Source organism: Xiphias gladius, chromosome 10, assembly GCF_016859285.1.
Source record: "Xiphias gladius isolate SHS-SW01 ecotype Sanya breed wild chromosome 10, ASM1685928v1, whole genome shotgun sequence".
Classification (NCBI taxonomy): domain Eukaryota; kingdom Metazoa; phylum Chordata; class Actinopteri; order Istiophoriformes; family Xiphiidae; genus Xiphias; species Xiphias gladius.
Window position 1 is genome coordinate 8803116 of NC_053409.1, and position 20894 is coordinate 8824009.

Sequence of the window (20894 nt, forward strand, 5' to 3'; positions counted from 1 at the left end):
GCTACCTCAAATTAACGTTGGAGCACAATAATTCAAACATAACCAAACACCAGAAGCAGATAATTGGCGCTATATTGAAATACTGTGTAAGTCAATAATTTACGTGGATAGATGAAGTAATTCCATTTAGTACTTTCTACAAAATGGCTCTTGTCATGATTAACAGACTCTGGGGCCGGGAGCAAAAACCTGTTCTGTTTGGGCCCATTAAACCCCCCTCCCTCCCAGTCTTGCGATTTATACAGTTTTGTTTTCACATGCAATAGTACGTGGGCTCAGGGTTCTTGTGTCGTCGATCAATTAAACACAAATTAATTTAGGAAAATGCAGCATATAAAGCTTTTTCTCCAAGCAGATTATGTGTCATACTACAGTCATCCATGTGTCCATCACTTGTAAAGCTGCCACTTACCTGTACCCAGGCACTTCGCCGGGTTCTTTTTCAGGAGAAGGGTGATGAGTTCGTGGGCATCAGTTGGCCACTCTACACTGTGGCCAGATGAGCTTTTCTGGATAAGAAGCAGATATCAGTCATCTGATTAATTAATTTAAAAAATGATATATGCCAACAAAGGGACTGGCGGAAGTCCTTTAGAAAAACATCATTAACAAAGTGTAGAAATTAATATCCCAGATCTAAAAGAAACAAGAAATGAAAGCGCCATGTTTTATGGACAAGTTTAATCATAAGGTGGGAGAATGTTTTTTAATTGTCTTTAAAACACAGAAAGATTCATTCAGAACTGCTAGAATGATAAAGTCATAGAACGGTTGCGTGTGAGGATAAGATAATGAATTGAACTAAAGATTCTTACTGTTGAATACCTGATAAAGGGCTTTCCATAGCCCTGCCTCAGGATCACTTCTGGGGGGGCTGAACTGTGGAGTACCTGGTATCTGTAGGACAGAAAATGATTAACAAGCACTATAACACTGGATAAACACGAGTTTCAATAAATGGAGAAGAGAAGAGACTAACTTCAGCGTCAGTGAATTCTCTGAGGATTTTCTCAGTGCAGCCTTTATTTGGGACTGTTGTCTTGTTCAGTGGTCCAGCCTTTGACAGTCCAAAATCTGTCACTTTAATGTGGCACATGGAGCTGATCAACAGACTACAAAGGAGGGAAGCAGAAAAACTTCTCATGATAGATTGAACACCAACCTGAAGCTTGTAGCTAAGATTTATTTTTAAAAATCCAAAGGGGGAAAGTTTCTGTAAATTCTGCTCTAACTTAAGAAAAACACTAAAAATTATGAACATTGCACCGCGGATAAAATCTACAAGTGACACTTGACAATTTAGCTCTTAAAAACCGATGGTCGCCGGCTACGAATGAGGAGCTGCTTTTGTCTACTTTTATCAGTGGTAAATCTGCCACTGTTTGCACGATAAGGTGTATATGTGCAATGAAAGAACAGAAAGCATGGCCAGCGTAGCAACACTGACTAAGGAGAGTGGGGCTTAGCCAATAGTTAGTCAGATGATGTGATAAATGTTGTCTTGATGGAACAAGTTGAGGACGCACTTGCTGGGTTTAACACTTTCTGCAAGATGCCGTAGCTGTGGATGTACTCCACAGCCAAGACATGCGTGCCATTGTCCACCGGAAGCCGCTAGTAGCGTTGAAGCAGGGTGGCACGGTCCCCACCTACAAGGAGCCGTAAGGACCGATAGTGTCAGATGTTATGTTTAGGTCTTCGTAGCGTGTGTCAGGTGTGTACAGTGCGTACGTAGTCCAAAGAATATAGGGGACAGTACGTTTAATACTGTACCCCATACAGTAAGCCTTAGTGTGCACTATCCCACACAAAGCAACCTTACCTCCTACATACTTCATCGCAACGCACAGATTGCTCTTTGTCTCAAACAAGCCAAACATTTTGACAACAAAGGGGCTGTCAGTGAAGGTGAGGATGTCTCGCTCCATCAACACCTGCTGGACCTGTGATGGTTTGGTCAAGCTCTGCCACTTTGATGAGTTTAATGGCAGATGCCTTACCAGTCTCCCTGTCGCGCATGAGGTTAACAGTTCTGTACAAAATACTGGAAACATAAGCAGCTTCTACGACTGCCTATCAGCTCTGATTTGAAAAGAAAATGTCCAGACAAATTCTTAATGTAATCACACAAAAAAATTCTACAGCGACATCACATCCTCGTCTCATCTTCCTGTCTGCTTTGACCGGACTCTCAGCACTAAGACTCCGTTTGAACACAGAGGAAGAGGTTTGTCTTACTCAGCCAAAGCCGCCATCATCTTGAATGTGACACAGTCGCTCTTCCCTGTTTTTCCCAGGGGAGGGCTGCAGGCTGCGCAGGTCTAAATCAGACATATGAAAGACAGAAAATGTGTTATGTAATAAATGAATAAACAAAATAAAGAAAAGTATATAAGTTAGGAATATATTGGCAGTTCTAGATAAGTCAACATCAAAGTGCATGGTTAATAAGATTTAAAATGGTTGAATTGAGTCAGAATTTTCTGCTCCAGCAGTAGCGGTCAGATTAATTAATTTCCTCCTGAAATGAAGCAGAGTATTAGTAACAGAAAATGGAAATGCTCAAGCTAAGTACAAATACTCCAAAACTATACTTAAGAATATGTTTGAGATGTTGTCTTTGCAGAACACAGTTAATTCCAGGAAACACAGTGAATTTAACAAGAAAAAAACAAAGCTTGGCGGTGCAGCCATGAACTTTAATTTGCAGTATTTCAAACACCTGAAGTAAAAGTCCATCTATTGCCAGTGTGCAGTTCATTTGTGGCTTCTACCATCGAGGAAATATTTACATGATATTGTTTCTTGTCTGTGCTTAACACATGCTTTTCTCAAAAGCATGTTAAGAAACGTTTATCCCAAATTAGATATTTAGATGTTTTACGAACAACAGACTTGTGCACTATAAGCGGAGAAGACGAAGGAAAGTCTGAATTAGATGCCAAATACCATGAACAAATATAAAGAAATGCTGCATCTTCTAAAGCAGTTGGAGAGAAACCCTCTGACGCTCTCCTGAACATGCCAAAACTGACATTTCTATCATGCTCATACGCATCCTTAAATAACATCTAAATGTAGATCATACCTCTACTCAGTTTTACATAGCTTTCCAAAGAAGTGATTTATTTCATTAAATACGTATTAACAAAACTTTCATCTCGCATATACTCATATTTTACTTGACAATTTCAACTGTCAAAACTTATTCTCACCTTTGATTCTCTGGAAGATTAAATGAAATGAATTCTTTGACTTGACAAGTTGAATTTTAAAGTGTTTGCTCACACGCAGCCTGGACTGTTGACACAAGGCATGTTCTGTGCCATGGATTCATGCTGTTGACGCCAAATTCTGACCCTCCCATCTGCTGCCTGAGCATTAGTCCAGATTCATCAGACCAAGCTATTTTTTTCCAGTCTTCAACCGCCAGTTTTGGTGAGCCTGTGCCCACTGCAGCCTCAGATTTCTGTTCTTGGTTGACGGGAGTGGAACCCGACGTGGTCTCTGCTGTTGTAGCCCATCTGCCATGTTCATTCTGAGATGCTTCTCTGCTCAGCACAGTTGTGAAGAGTCCAGTCGGGCCATTCTCCTCTGACCTCTCTCATCTACAAGGTGTTTCCGTCTGTAGAACAGCCGCTCACTGGATGTTTTTTGTGTCGGTATACACTAGAGACGTTTGTGTGTGAAAATCCCAGGAGAAATCTTCGAACCAGCCCTCCTGGCACCAACAATCATGTCACGGTCAAAGTCACTGAGATCACATTTTTTCTCCCCAGTCTACTGATAATTGCATGAATAAGCAGGTGTTCCTAATAAAGTGCTTGGTGAGTGTAAGTCAGTGTAGTAAGAAGGGCTGCATCCTAGGGGGACTTATTGAGGACAAAAGGTGAGTTTGTTTGTTTGTTTGGGGAAGAGGAACTTCCTGTTTTGGAGCTGCAGATGGCTGAGGTGGATACAGAAGCTCAGTCCTAAGAACTGTGGAGCCTACTGTATGTACAGTATAACCTGGGACGCCATCATTTTTATTTACAAAAAAAAGGTAGAATATGTGTTACTCAAAAGACAATCATGCTCACCATTGTTACACAGTACCTGAGTTAATGAGGTTTTTTTGCCTTTAACCAGAAAGAACTACGAACCCTGTAGCTTCTCAAAAGAGAGAAGTATAAAGCCAGCTCAATTAACAATTAATTATAGGACTTTGTTTCACATAGAAGACATTTGTCACACTATTGTCTAAAATAAAGACAATTTACAATTTTTGCAGCAGGAAGTTTAACTTGTCATAGAGGGAAGAGAACAGCTAGAACTAGTAAGATTAACAATGACTCTCCCTGCAATGACAAGTCAAAATGTCAGCTGTGAAAAGGGCCAGTGTTCTGATGTACTGTCTACTTGAACACCAAGGTTGTCTGTGTACCTGATAAATACAGAATTCATAAGCAACATGATGAAGATGCGTTACTGAAATGTCATAGCTGCAGCTGACTAATTGTTCCTAAGTACTTCTGATACCATATTGGGATGCGCATAGACAACAATGCAGCTTTACATTTGCTAGAGCAATTTGTTTTAGTCCAGACTCATGTCCAGTGTTTTTATTGTGTAACTTATTGGCTTTTTATTTTTGACAGTGATCAATGACTTTGACATTTATTCATTTGGATCATTCTGTGTGATGATTTGACGTATCATTCATTCAATTTTTCCCCTTTTTTCCTGTACTGTTTTGTTACGTTTTGACAGACGTATCGTTCAAGTTGGTTTGTCGGTCAAATCTGCAATTTGGAAACAAAGATACGAGCCGAGTATTTGCCTACACGTGATTGACCTTGATTATTGAACATTGAACTATAATATTAAACATATTGAACTACAATAGATTTTCTGAAAACACTCATTCAGCTGATAACAAAAGGTTACACAGGTGATTTTCCTGTGTGTACGGTGGCAACAGTGAAGCGGTCCACCAGGGTCTGACCTGTTCCAGCACCATGGACAGAGTTCTGCCACTGAGGCTGCCAGTGGTTCCTCAAAGCCCAGCTGACATAGTAAGAGCCATATTTCCTCATAACCTCACATCATTTAATCATTAATAAGAATATGTTTTTATATCATCTTCATCTCTTAAGATATTTTACGTTATAGTCAATGGTGTTGTTTAATGCTGCGGTTGGTGCAACTTGGCGACTGGGATGTAGAAATGAAAGTTATCACCGACCCCCAGTGGCCACATATGAATTCCTGCAACTTCCTGCCCTTTTTTCTTCTTTGGACTGACATGAATGTTGAAAATGTACAGATGACGATTTAAACCCAGAGAGTTCAATAGTAAAGAAGAGCAAAGAGTAGAGAAGTTTGTGGGGAGAGGAATGAAAGGATAGCATATAAGTCATTCTGAGCACACTAACAGCAAAGTATTCCTTTGAAGTGTTCCTACTCACGGAGCAGAGTCATCACTAAAATCTGCACATCATTTCTGCAGCTGTGCTACCTGAAAGGTACTGCAGGCATATGGCAGTGACATTCTTGGCAGCTGGCTTTGCTACATCTTGAAGATGCTAGAATGTTGTTTAAATGAAACATAAGTAAACAGCAAGTTTTGCAAATTACAGTACATTACATAAAAACATTGTTGGACATTGACTGAATTTGCATTACATTTATCAGTTCAAAGAAACAGGTAAAGGTGAGGTCTCAAAACTGACAGGAAGGAGTATTGCATCATTGTTCCACCTGTGCCCACCGCGTGGGGTAAAGATTTTGTAGTAATGATGAGATCAGTCGCCCCATCCACACACAAGCAGTAACGCTGGTGGTCAGATGAGAAAGTTGCTTACTTTGGCATTATACAATAGCTTTACAGCACCAAAGTAGATTTATTTTCAAGCAATCATTTGAAAAACTCATATTATATACAGCTCGGAAAAAATACCCAGGTCCGGAACTCGGTGACCTCGATGGTGGGTACGGCCATGCGCACGCCCGCCAAGGACATCCGTCATGGCTCAAAGTCACCCGCGTCACTCAGGTTCAGGCGGACTGTGTGTCACAGCGATGTGAGAGATTTTATGAAGACATCAGTCCGGTGTTTCATTAGAGCTGACTCTCACGTCATGTGGATATTTAAGGCCCATGGTCATGGCCCACATCGGCTCTTGTTGTCCTTACGTGTAATACGGGGGAGAGGAGATGGACAAAGACAGATGTAAAGTGACTGGAAGCTGTGGGACGTGAGGACACTCAATAAGCTGATTTAACTTTGTTTTTCAGAAAACTAATGAGAAATAACTGCTTTTTTTTTTAACAAAACTCGACTCCACATCCTTTAGCAGTCTCCTGCAATATATATGTAATACCTTATCCTTTTTTCATTTTCTCTTATTTAATCTTGGAGTATCAGACAGATGAAGGTCTGTTTTCCAGGGGAAACTTAAAAACACAATTGGTCGTTTACAAAATTCAACAGGAAGTCAGAACGGTATAAAAGGAACGAAGGAGAAAAAACTGCTCCACTCTACAAATAAGTTACAAATATCAAAGAAAATGTGAGATATCACGATTTTAAGATCTTTCAGCAGGAACAGAAATTTCCCATTTCAAAGGGGTTTAGTGTTGGCTGCTCCATTTTAAAGAGTAAAGAGAAAGTAGCCTCACCAAGATCAGAAATATAAAGAATGTATTAAAAGCTAACGAGCTCTGTGCAAAATTTAAAAGACACGAAAAGTGAGATACCAAGCTTCACAAGTAGAGCTTTATAGATCAGTTGTCTGTTGTCGGGCACTTATTAAGGAAGAGGGTTAGAGAAACACCAGACTGATTCTGCTATCACTTCTGGAAGATAACATTTTCTATTCCATTCATTTAGTCAACAAAGGTCAAAATCAGCTTGCGTTTTCATTTCATACACTTTAAAGAGGCAGTCCACTGCCTTTACAGATAGTAGATAGATTGGTTTACTCACATGACGGGTTTGATTCAGCCTATGAAAACAGTAACCTGGATGATGTCATAGTGATGTAATCGGGGCTACCTCAACCTGTGCTTGGAAAAATATAAACTGAAACTCAGTCTTAAAAACTAGAAGCATGGAGCTTAAAGACATGGGCATTTGCCAGGCTGGGAGGGTGTAACAAAGAGACGCTATCGAGCTGAATTATGGGAAGTGTAGGATGCTGTGTATTTTGAGCTCAACCCATACCAGGGACTAAGGATGTTTTCACAACTAGCATGTTTGCGGCCGTTCAAAGACACTTTGCTGCGTTTTCCCATTTGGTTTCGTTCTTTTTGGCTGGTGTATGAGGTTTCGATCAAACCTATGCAGACTTAACAACCAGGTCGAGACTTCAGGCCCTAGTGTGGTTCGTCTGTAGAGTGAAAGCAAAGGGACCAACCACAGCATTTTAAGATCGCAGATGTCTTATTGTTATGAATCTACATGTTCGCACTCCAAGCCAGTCACACACGGACACTTGGTCAGATCCCCTTGGCATCACTTTATAACGCACTTGGTTACTCCTTTAGTGTCATTTTTCACTGCGCAGTGTACGCGACAGCATCATCACACTTTTTGTATGGCAATGTTTAGGTTCTCACAGCACTTGGTTAAGGTTAGGGAAAGATTGGGGTGTGGTTTACCACAGAAAAAGTTTACAGTGCCTTCAAAACCCTGATGTGGTCTCGCCACACATACATCAGCAGACAGTGAGCTGTGGTCGGCCTCACTCATGCGTCAACTGTAAGCGCAGTAGAGAACATTGGAAATCTAGTGGACTACCCAGAAGGATGGTGAAAAACACAGCTAAAGTGGTATCCAGTGCGTTAAAAACTGGGTCGGTCAGGACCCCTTGGCATCAGACCCCTCGCGTCTCTATGTGACGAGTTGGGAGTGAGACTATGTTCTGTCAATTCAAAAGCTAAACTACTATTAAAGGGGCTCACAATTTTCTGTTGTGACTTCATGTGTATAACCCTAGGTTTGGGTGTAATTGTAAATTGTTTAAATAAGTAGATGTTAATATAGGAAATCACTGGAGTACTCCTTTAATATCCAATACTCTCTTTTTAGACTAGATAGACATTTGCAATTTTTAGCTTGTGTAAACAAAGCAGAGTCACAGAAATTAATTAAACATTAGCTGTTATTGTGTGCTTTGAGAGCAAAATTAGCACATTAGAGAAAGAAAAAGAGTGCAAGGTGACTAACAGAGAGACAATGAGTTGGATTTGTGATTACTTCGGTCCCCCGTCAGCCCCCTCCACCCAAGATGCCCGTCCCTCAGGCAAACAAACGGCAGACAGTAAACAAAGGCGAAGCCGCTTCAAACATCAGAGTCCGCCCCTGAGGAAGAGATGCAGCAGGTCTCCATCCTGCCATCTGCAGTTAGTCAGGGCATTCATCAAAACATCAGCAGCAGGCGGGGTGGAAACGTGTGACACAGAGGCCTGCTCTGGATGTGCCGTGCTGGCTCTGAACGGACGGTATGTCAGTGTGTATAGAAGAGCTACGGCAGCCCATCATCCCGTAATTACCAGCTGCGTGATTTGTTGCCGTCGAAGGGCAAGTGAGCGTTAACCTATTCGATAACTCACTGACTGCAGTCAGTTGGCTGAATTACGTTTCTATCCCGTCAAAGACAGCTGAGTAGCATCACTAAGAGTGACCACTTCTCATTCTTATTCATCTCTCTCAGTTCTGCTTCACATTACAAAAATCCGTCAATCAGCAGGAGGCCACAGGGATTCATAGGAATCGCTGTCTGTAAAGGTGTAACAATACAGTCCTCTCGCGGTTCAGTATGATACAGGACACAGGCTTTATGGTTCAACACAGTCACAATATTTGAAAATAATATGATTGAAAGCAAACTGTGATCTGGGCAGAAATTTAAAGAAAAAACCACTCCCTGTCTCAGTCACTCTCTCTTCCTGACACGATAAACACCTAAAGGAATACTGTAGTTTGACATTTTTGGAAATGCATTCTACATAGTGGAGCATACATTTCATAGCTAAAATTCAGAAACTCAAATATAATGGCAGGAAGTTAATAGTGCACTAGGTAACAAATTTGAATGGCAGCATTTTAAAATGTAACCCCCCATTAGCAGCTTTCATAAATGAGTTTAACATACCGCTGAGATTAAAAGGCATAGAGAAGTAAATTTGAAAAAATAAAATATAAAAAAGTATGAATATAAATATAATAAAACGAATAGTAAAAAAATGTCCTGAATTAGACATTAAGATAAAGAGCAAATGTCTAAACTTGGTTTTACACACTTGAGATACGTTAGTTTAAATACACTATACTCATATCAACTGATTTTAATTAATTGACTGATTATTTTCTGGCCTTTCTTTTAGAGAATCTGCGTGTCAACATTTTCTGGCAGCAGTTCAGACATCAAAAAGTTCACAGTGTTAATAAAACTGAATTAGCCCCTCAGGCATTGAGTGCATCTAAATGAAAACACAGAGCGCACTTTGGGAGCCATGACTGAGTAGATTTACATAAAATTATGATCCATTTCTGTAAATAGTCATATTTTTGTGTCACACCTAACAGTGCATTCAGAAAGTATTCAGACGCCTTCATTTTTTTCACATTTTGTTATGTGGCAAGCTTATGCTCAAATTAAATCAATCTACTCTCAATACCCCATCATGACAATGCCAAAAAAGAATTTTAGGAATTTTTATATATGTATTAAAAAGGAAAAACTGAAAAAACACATTGATATAAGTATTCAGACCCTTTTCTATGACACTTGAAATTTGGCTCAGGTGCCTCCCGTTTCTCTTGGTCATCTTTGAGATGTTTCTGCACCTTGACTGGAGTCCACGTGCGGTTAATTCAATTGACTGGACATGATTTGGAAAGGCACACGCCTGTCTATATACGGTCTCACAGCAGACCATGCATATCAGAGGAAAAACCAAGCCATGAGGTCGAGGGAACAGTATTGTGTGGAGTTGCAGATCGGGGGAAGGTTACAAAAAATTTCTGCTGCATTGAAGGTTCCCAAGAGCAAACCTGGATTTTCTGCCATTCCTCTCTGCAGATCCTCTCAAGCTCTGTCAGGTTGGATGGGGACCGTCGGTGGACAGCCATTTTCAGGTCTCTCCAGGGATGTTTGATTGGTTTCAAGTCAGGGCACTGGCTGGGCCACTCAAGGACATTCACAGAGTTGTCCCTAAGCCACTTCTGCGTTGTCTTGGGGCTGAATGCTTATTTCAATGTGATATTTCAGTTTTTCCTTTTTAATAGAGTTGCGTCTTTTTTTTTAAAATTCTGTTTTCAGTTTGTCATTATGGGGTATTGAGTGTAGATTGATGAGGGAAAAAATGAATTAAACAATTTTAGCATAAGGCTGCAACATAAAATGTGAAAAAAGCGAAGGGGTCTGAATACTTTCTGAATGCACTGTATATCAAGCTACAATATATTGTTACACCTGTACTGCAAGGCAATGAAGTCAGAGGCTGAGCATTTTGTCCATTATGCCATTATGGCTGACACAGTTTACACTTCAAATGACTTATATGAGAAAAGAAAATGAAAGTGATTGTGTAAACAGTGTGAGAGAAAAATCCATTTCCCAGTAATATGAAGCAAACGGATGCTTCAGGCACTTTGATCATCTGATCTGCACACACGCTTATATAAGACTGCAGCCATTTGGGGGGGGTGTGTGTGTGTGTGTGTATGTGTTGTGAAGACTGGAGCAACTCATAAAGTAATTAAAGAGAGTCCTATTCGGAAGCAGCCGAGGCTGCCAGAGTACACGTGGACACGGACATACACACAATCTCACACTTAATTATATAATGAAACCAAATCATTATTCTCAAATCTTGTAGCGTGTGATCCTAATTAAACTGGAGGTTTATTTAGAACATGAAGCATGACACCTAGCTGAAAACACACACACACACACACATTTGTTGTACATAGAGTTTGGGATATTTTAATTTATTCTGATGTTAAATGCATCCAAAGTCATCAATGCATATTTCTGTTTTCATTTAATTGTACTTGTATTTCATTCTGATAATTCTGCTTCCCAAAATCTTTCAAAAATATTTAAGCCACTCAGTCACCAGGACAGAGTCCACAGTAGGATTTCATGAGAATATACTGTAGCTATGAACCAGCCTCACCAGTTTCAGCTCAAATGAGCCAGAGAGATAGAGAGCAAATGATAAAGCCATATTACTTTCTAGCTTCGGACACCACCAGGCGGTAAAAACCAGTCTCACAACTCGTGAAAATAAAAGAATTAAAAGGCTCGAAGTTTTAAAAAGCTGGTAAATTTGAATGTCTGAGAGCTCCTCTGTACCATAATGTTCTGTCTCTGGATTTCTCACACTGTCTTGATGAAAGATTTTGTTATGTTCTAATAGGTTTTTTTATTCGTATTTATTTTTTTCCTGTATAATGTGTTTGCATTACTTGACCAACTGCCCACTGAATGTTGTAGTTTTACTGTATTATTTGTACCAATGACAGCACCAGAGCTTAATTTCCACCTTTCAAGTCTCAGTTTTGATATCACGAATGATACGATTGATTCTGTCTCATAGATTGCATTGATCCTTCCATATCTTACACACTGTAGTGTGTGCCTGAGGCAGCACTGCTGTAAAACTCTGAGGAGTTGTTTTGTGTTTCTTAGCTCTGTCATCAATTCCACCCTACATAATGGATTCCGCTGAGCCATTTATTCACACCACTGGATTTGGCTTCCTGCCATCCTGCTGGCCGTTTCTGCATCTGGTGGAACTATAATGGAGCTGAACTTCTCATTTGCTTCCTACCTCGGAGGGTAAAAGAGGACTTTTGTTTCTCTCTCTCTCTCTGTTTGCAGATAGCTTGTCGCCTCCTGTCAATGTGACCATCAAAGCGCTAAAAGCAAACTCTGCTGTGGTGACATGGGACATCCCCGAGGGAGACTCCGTCATTGGCTTTGCCATCACACAGCAGGTGAGTAACACACATACTGTACAGGCACACACCGGATATATATGTAAATGGACCGCCGGGTTGGATACACTTGCTTACACAAGTGGAAGCTACTGAAACACACACACTAATTAAATTAAGAGTTGGTTCATCAGTGGTTGTTTCCTGCCATGTCCAGTTCTCGTTACTGTGTCGTTCTGTTGCTCTGAGTCAGTATGCATTATGGGTATTATCACAGGACCCTTGTCAGACTGCTTGTTTGCTCTCTGACAACAGCAGACTATGACAGCTACTGCACGCGATACTGTATGTGTGTCTGTGTGTGTGTGCTGCCATCACGCGCACACACAGACACACACACACACACACACACATACACACACACTCAAACATACAAACTCACATGCACTACTCGGTGCACACCAACACTTTAATCGCATTAGTTTATGTGGGACAAGCTGCCACAAACACACAGACAGACACTCATTCATGGGAGTTGGGAGCGACATGAATGAGGAGGACAGCTACAGGGTCCGTGTGTGCCAGCTGATTGCAAAGGTAGCGAGGTGTGTGCAGAGGAAATTGAAATGTTGAAAAGTTTGTGATGTTACAAATACAACATTCAATATTATTTTATTTCCGAAAGAATCAACTTAAGTAAAAGCAAAAATATACACCTGCCTACACTGTAAATATTGTTTTGTACATTTTAATAATATTTTTTTTTCTTCCTCTTCCATTATTGTACCTGTTGCATTATTTACATGGTATTTTATTTGTATTTTCACAGTGGTACATGACATTTGTCAATAGTTTGACATTTCTGGGAATAACGCTTTCTCGCTTTCCTGCCATAAGTCACATGAGAAGATCAATACTGCACTTGTGTCTGTCCTCTAAATATGAAGCTAAGGCCATGAGACAGCTAGCTTAGCTTAGCCAATGGACCAAAAGCGGGGAAAACAGATAGCCTGGCTCTTTCCCAGGGTAAGACATAGTCCCCACCAGCACCTCTGAAGCTCAGGGATTAACACGTTGTGTCTGGTTTATTTAATTTGTTAAAAAAGAAAAGGAAAGAAAAGCGTTAAACAGAGCCAGGCTAACATTTCCCCCTGCTTTCAGTCTTTATGCTACGATACACCAACTGATGCCTGCCTCCGGCTTCATATTTAGCATACAGACACGAGAGTGATATCAATCTTCTCATTTAACTGTTTGCCACAGAGCGAATAGGGATATTTCCCATAATACTGAACTAGTGAGGTGTTTATGTACCAGTCTGACCTGCACATAAGCATTGCTCTCAGTGTAAAAATACTCTTGTTAAGTGAAACTTTTCTTCACCAGGCCTTCTCTGTGTCCTAAAGGGACAATTTCAAACATCATTTTACTGTAATGTCACACCAGATGGCCTCTTGAGCAGCCCAAGTGCCCATCTAGTGAGCTAACTAGCAACTCTTGTGTGATTTTAAAGCCTAACCATAACCCTCTACACAGTAGGTGGTGCCCCTTTTTCATTTTCACACCTGCCCCTTTAGACTGTCAGTGTACACTACTGTTGGATCTCATGCGACTGAGGACACAACGTCTGTCCTCCAGCTGTAAACCATGCTCACCGATCTCTCCCGTGTCATGCTCCAACAGAAGAAAGACGTGCGCATGCTGCGATTCATCCAGGAAGTCAACACCACCACACGCTCCTGTGCATTATGGGACTTGGAGGAAGAGACAGACTACATCGTGCATGTCCAGTCCATCAGCATGTCTGGGACGAGCCCGCTGAGCGAACCGCTGCGCTTCCGAACACCGAAGGAGGCCGAGACTCAGGCCTCTAAGAGTAAAGGTAGAGTGTCACGAAGACAAAACGTGCATACTCATATGTGAACACTTGCTCAGTCATATCTATCCAAACTTGTAGGGGAAAAAAACTGCACATTTCCTCACTCTGTTTCTGTCCTTTTCAAGACAGTGAATGCAGAGGGGACTTGGCCTTTTGACAATATCTTGACTGATTTTGTCTAAAGACCAATAAAAATCAATAGACACACAAAGCGTGAAATGAAATTTCACAACAGAGTGCCCCTGAAGCTGGCCTCCACTGACCACAAAGCGTGAATAAAACAGCCACGGGGGGTGTATACGTCATTGTGTATTAATGTGCCTCTTCAGGCCTCACCCTGCAGGCACCCAGCGCAACCGCACGGCAAACCAAAATAAGGAGAGGCATTTATCACACGCAGAGAGGAGATAGTCAGCGCTGCGAGGGGTGGCTAATCGATGTGGATTTGGCTGAAGCCCAGTGCCGTCTATGCTCATGTCTCATGTCAGCTGCCACTATACTCCAATGTGTCCCAGGGTGTGGAGCCAGTAGGAGTCTGAACTTCTGGTATGTTGGCTAGTGGGCCAGCAGAGACATGTAGAACATAAATACAATCATTGCAGAGCACTGAAGACATAGACTCTCCACTGCCGAGGCCTAATTAGCACAGGAAGGGCCTCATAGCTACAAACGCACACTGAAGCAAACAGAGACACAGATATAGTTTTACTGAGAGCGGTAATTAAATTTTTATGAAGAATAATGACGACAAGAAAATTATACACACTTCTTAAAGAAAAAGTTCGACATTCACCTTCTTGCCGAGAGCTAGAGAAGATTGATACTGCACTACTGCCTCTCTACTACCATGTCTATACACTAAACATGATGCTATTGCCAGCAGCCATATAACTTACACCTAGCACCTCTAAAACTCAGTAATTAACAAGCTGTATATGGTTTGTTTAATCCCTACAAAAAAAAAAAAAACACAGTGTAAAACTCGTGTGCCCAACTTTCCTGGCCGTGACAAGAAATAGTTCAGTACCTAAAACAGAAAATTGATGTTTTTACACGTCATATTTCTACAGATGAGCTATAACTAGTCAATGAGTGACTTTAGAGGTGCTGGTATGCAGATTGTGTGACCTTTAGACAGGCTAGCTGTTTCTCCCTGTTCACAGTCTTTGGGCTAAGCTAAATTCGCCAACTCTTGGCCATAGCTTTATAGTGTCGCGTACATGAGAGTGGTATTGATCGTCTCATCTAACTCTCAGCAAGAAAGCGAAAGTTTCTGCAAAATGTCAAAGTACGCCTTTAAAATGTTGAGGTAATCCCTGCGTCCTAGAGTGAGACCTTCCAATTTTTAAATGAGGTTGCTGAGTCGAGCGCAGTTGATGCCTCTATGAATTTTTGTTTGCTTGGCTTATGTGGAAGGCTGTTAGAGGAAGCAGCGCCCCTCTTCAGTTCACTCATCCATTCCCCAAAAATGTAAGATTTACACTTATTGGCAGGCTCTGCACAGACACACACACACACACACACACACACACACACACACACACACACACACACACACACACAGAGTGAAAATCCTTGTTTGCTGCAAAGCAAAAAAGATTTCCCCGCACATCCACACGTTTCCCTCCATGCACACATTTCGCAAAGCAAATCTCCACACAGAGCAGTTCTGTGATTCATCATCCTTCACTTGTACTCAGCAACAACAATTTCTCACCCGCTGCTCCTCGAGCAGCGCAAATGAGCTACGTTGAAACAATGAAACCCTCTGATGACAGATGAACAGTTGTTTTTATCACGTCAAGTCAGTCAGTTTGTAATTCAGTGTAAAATCAGTATGGTTGGGATTTGGGATTGGGAGCTTCAAAATCAGTGTTAGTTCATGTCCCACAAGAGCAAAACAGTGATTTGTTTAAATCCAACAGGAGATGTGGGGTCTTGATACTTCATGCTTTATTTTATACGCTTTTGCATATTTTGTTCTACCTAGGTTGACAAATAATGGGTAATACACAGGTAGAATCATTTTCAGTTGTTCACTGTTTTAGACATTTGCTTATCCTGCAAATTGCCCATCAGCAGAAAAACCATAAAGAGTGTAAAGTGAGGTGTTCATATTATTATGCTGAACTATTATTATTTCTAATTTTCCCTTTCATGGAAGGAACTACAAGCCCAAACAGTGGGAAAGGGAATGGGTGGCTAGTGTAAAAGAAGGATGGACAAAATCAGCCAGAAAGAGAAAAAATAGAGCTTGTCTTTTATTGCAAATACATTCAGCAAGTAGAGAGTGTGGGAGAGCAAGTCTCTCAGTACAGATGTTAGTCCTTTTGTCTCAATATGACAGGCGAACGTCCCGAGAAGAAAAGGGAGGTTTTTACCACCCTCGCTCAACTGCTCAGCACTTGTGTTCTGCCGTATCACGCTGATCTCGGTGGAGAGAGCAAAGGATGAGCACGAAATGCCGGATTATTCCACATTTCTTCTCATTTCCTCTTTCACAATAGGTTTAAGCTTCAGGAGATCAAAGGAAGCGAGAGAGAGACGGGGGGAAAAAAACAGCAGAACTTGTGCACAAAACAGGAGGAAGAGGCAATGAAACAGAGAGGAGGGGGGAACAGAAATGACTGACAGCGAGGGGAAATGATGAAGAAGTCAACGAGGTTTGCAGCGTTACAGGAGAAAAGGAAATCCTGACAATTAAATTCTATTGTCAAAAACAGACAAACTGTGGGGTTTCACACAGATGTATGTATACACTCTCCCTGGGCAAATTATTTGAACCAGACACAAAAACGTTGAAAGTAAAAAGTACTGCAAACAAGGCTCACTGGCCTCCTCCTTCTCTCTCTGGCCCCGCAGGAAAATTCCCAAAAACTAGAACAGAACAATAGTTTCGCTTTTCTTCTGTCATGTAATAGTTTGATGTGTATGTCAAAACAGGGCTGTTTCCCCAAACAGCTCTACTACATCCCAATGGACCAACAAAACTCCGGGATTTTCTTTTACACTGTGTGGCCACTGAAACAAAAGTAGCCACATGAACGACAAAGGACAAATCCTACGTGGCTTTCGCACCTTAAAGGAATAGGTCAACATTTTGGGGAAATCAACATCAGTCTTATGCCTGTGCGTTTAGTGTGGAGCTAATTCAGGACGTAGTTAGCCTAGCTTAGCATACAGACTGGAAACAGGGGGGAGGCAGTTAGTGTGGCTCTAGCTATATATGAGGGGGATCTGCCGTGTGGTAAATATTATATATATAAATATATTTATAAAATATTAAATAAATAAAGTTACAAATAGTAGGTTTTATAATGACAGATATCAGTATTTCTACTCCTAAGTTTAGTCTTTAAATTTGAGTAATTTTAGGCCAAGAAAGTGTTAATAAACAGTTTGTCCTGCCACAACTTATTCATGGTGGAGTAGAAAGTTTTAGACCATGATGTGAGAGAAACTCTAAGATATAATTTTTTTTTTTAATCGAATAAAACAAAAATTACAAAAAATAAAAGTGACAAAACAGTGTCAAGTTTTTCAAAGCAGAATGTCTTTTCTTTATCTCACTGAATTCACGATAACAGAAATATTCCGGTACGGAAACATTAGAAGTGGATGGAATCTTAAAGCTATTAATTCATAGAACACAGAGCCTCATCTAGATATTGGTCAGTGAGCGTCAGGGATGTTACAGCTGACCAGCTGGCCCCGGTGAGGCCGACTGGCAACAGTGTCAGGCGCCTTGAGCTGTTCTGCTTTGATAAGTTAATACTGGGCAACAGAGGCCAATCGATCAGCGGAATTGCTTGTTGCTAAAAGCCACTGGAGCGCGGGGTTCCTGCCACACTGGACCCTCCAAATGTCACCCGCTGCATCTAATAAAAGGGAAAGGAGTGCTTTCTCCGCTGCGGTGAACTTTAGACCAAGCCTCTGACTTCTCACAACACTCAGCAGTGCAAGAAAAAAGTTAGGGCATGTTGTCGCTCTGTTCGATAGAAACCTGTATGCATCCGTGGGCTGACTGCTGTATGTGAAAACACAAAGAAAAACCCACACTGCTCGCTTTGATACCTCTCCTGATGGTCATTCCGCTTCACAGATGATGATGGAGTTTTAATGAGGTTGGTGTGAAGCCTGACTGCTGTAATTAACTGTTTTCGTTGCTTCATCTCTCTATCCCACTCCCCAATTGCCAAGATGAAGCCTTAACTATTCTATTCATGTTCCGCCTCTCTGTGATCTTTTGAATCCATCAGGCGCTCACGGAATTTTCCCTATTAGCAATCACCCAAACTACCTCTCCATGGCTGCCTCTATGAAGTCAGTCTTTTGAAAATCATCACTATTTTTAACCATTTAATGGCAACGGGAGAAGACTAACTGACGTGTGCCAGTATCCCTTATGGATGTGCGAAGGATATACTGAGATCTGAATGGGTAAAAGCACTAAATTCATAGAACGTTTAGGGAATAGGCCAGCTGTGAAATAGTGACACTATCACTCGGTGTTTGAGAGCTGAAAACAAAACAGGAGACAGTGTGCAAGGAAACTCAAGATCTCAAGAGTAAGAATACAGACCTTGAACTGCAACTGTCTAAAAATAAAAAGCAGAAAGTGCATCGACAAAACCCCAAATGTATAAAATGACTGAGCCGTGTAGTTCTGTCAGGTGTGCTGTTGCTCTACAACAACATGCACCGACAGAGAGAAGAATCCTGTCCTCTCAGAAGAGCGTAATCAGGGGGGTCTAAGTTGTTTATGTGGACATGGCTTGCTCAGCTGTTGTTCCTCACAAGATGAGACTCAGAAAGCCCAATGCAAGAGGACTCTCCAGCCTGCCCTCTGCTGCCCTCTACAAATACTGTAGCAGAAGCAAAAACAGCCCTTAAACAGATGAACACCAGAAGAAAGTGTGCGTAAATTAAACTTCACATACTACTGGGGAAAACAACACAAGAGGCTGTGTGACTATGCAAAAAACTGAAAGAGCAAATATTGAATGCATCATCAAAGTTGAAGGAGTGTGCTGTTGGCAGAAATCAAAGCCAAGCCAGAAGACAGAACTTGTGGCTATGTGTTCATGGGAGACATGAGTGGCAGGTGCAGGGATTAATTCATTAATGATCTAATTAAAAATGACTATGAAGTGGTTTATAAGCACGTAGATAAAACAGTGAACAGCAATTAAGAGAATATTACTAAATTTTGCAGAGATAAAAATGTCCCAGATGTTGATAACCTGTACACAGACTGCTGTTTAGACTCCTTTAGGGACTGAACAGAAATGATTGGGAATGGGAGGGGGGTCTGAATCTTATATTTCACATAACAAAAAAAACAAAAAAAAGAGACCCTCCCTTACATTATTAGTATTTTCTTTGGACCCTACCATTAACAGAGAAAAATGCAACGTCCGCCCCCAGTAACTCAAAATATAGTACTGAGTTGCTGCAACTTATTTTACCACTAATAACTAGAAAAGGCAATGCATCTAAAATTTAAGTTGGTGTCATCTAAGTTGTTGTATCATGCTCTGAGCAACCTGCCAGTTCTTAGTACAAGAGACCTGCACTGCATAAATGCACTGATGCTGACTTCTTTGCCTCCAAGCTCATTGTGCTCAAAGTATCTGTGATTGGACTCAGTGAAAACCCTGATTTGACAAAAAAACGTTTTGCTGATAAATTGTATAATCTGCTGCTCAAAGCCACTTAGCTCCTCGTCTTCCAAACTCTGACTTGCCCCCCCCCCCAGACTGAGAAACACTACCACCATACTTAGATGGCAGTGTGTAATGGGCTGCAAAGATGCAAAACCTCAAAGAGAAACTGTCCGGACTTCAGGTCATGAAGAGGGCTTCGGAGACAGTGGACAGTAATGCCACGTGGGCATCATCAAGAGAGAAATTCTTTGAAAACGTTCATGTTAATTTTAGGCTCTGACTAATCAATTTGACTTTGGTTGGTTTTGGGATCAGGCTGTGTTGCTGTGTCTGGGGCAAATTTCCTCTGTGTTATTCAGTGATAAAAGTTGAGTACTGGCTCGTCTCTCTTTGGTCAATCCTAACCCACTTCCTGGAACAGATTTCTAAACATGCTGCCTCTTGACTCCTTCAGACGAAGTGACGATGGAGGAAGTGGGCCAGACCACCCAGCTGAGGGCAGGGGAGCTCATCATCATCGTGGTGGTGCTCATCATGTGGGCAGGTGAGGACAAAGCTGCTCAGTAAACCGGGATCAGACAGCTTCACATGCATTGTTGCTGTTTATAATCTAACTCTAAATAAGAGCGGATCCTGCTGTGGCTTACAAAGGCAGATGGATTCATTTGTGTTTGGAGGATAATCAAAGCCGGCTGATTGTGCATACCTTCTGTCTCTCCTCCCAGGTGTAATCGCTCTCTTCTGTCGCCAGTATGACATAATCAAAGACAACGAGCCCAACAACAACAAGGACAAAGCCAAAAACTCCTCAGAGTGCAGTACTCCTGAACACCCGACGGGGGGGCTGTTGCGCAGTAAGGTATAACCCACCCCCCTCCTCTTCTCCCCGGGCGCCTCCCCCACGGCAGCGCCGGGCAGGTGAATGGTCCCGGCCACTTCTAGACTTTTTCCACTGACACCTCACGTAAACTCACAGTGTCATCTGAATAAAAGCTCCAGGCTAACGCTAAACACTGCTTCAACATGGCACCATTACCTGCACGACTATGCAGCATTCAGCAACAGCCAGCAAACACACTCAAGTCATTGCTCCTGATAAGTTCTCTTTGGATAAATGCACAGAGCGCCATACCGTATATCTCTCCTGCCTGCAACCAGAGCAGAAAACAAAGGTCCAAAACAAATCTTTATTCCTTTCACTCTCGCTACAAAAGTCAATAAAACACCCAAGTATAGAGGCATCCTCATGCTCGGCGAAGACGCTTATTGTATGATTCCTGTGAGTCCTCCAGCCTTCTCACACCTGTCATCTTCCTCTTACCTCCCACAGTTCCCCAAGAACAACAACAACAACAACAGGATGCCATCTGTCAACATCATTGAGGTGTGACAGCCAGGACGACTTCTCTTTATCCAAAAG

The 20894-nt window shown here is 41.6% G+C and overlaps 1 protein-coding gene across 1 annotated transcript; it reads left to right on the forward strand.

Moving 5' to 3' along the window:
• Positions 1–5978: 5978 nt before the first annotated feature.
• On the forward strand, positions 5979–20864 carry fndc5a (fibronectin type III domain containing 5a). Its single transcript, XM_040137390.1, has 6 exons — positions 5979–6009; positions 11874–11989; positions 13613–13811; positions 19929–20018; positions 20200–20333; positions 20805–20864. Exons 1-6 carry the CDS (start codon positions 5979–5981, stop codon positions 20862–20864), a joined length of 630 nt encoding a protein of 209 aa, XP_039993324.1.
• Positions 20865–20894: the final 30 nt, after the last annotated feature.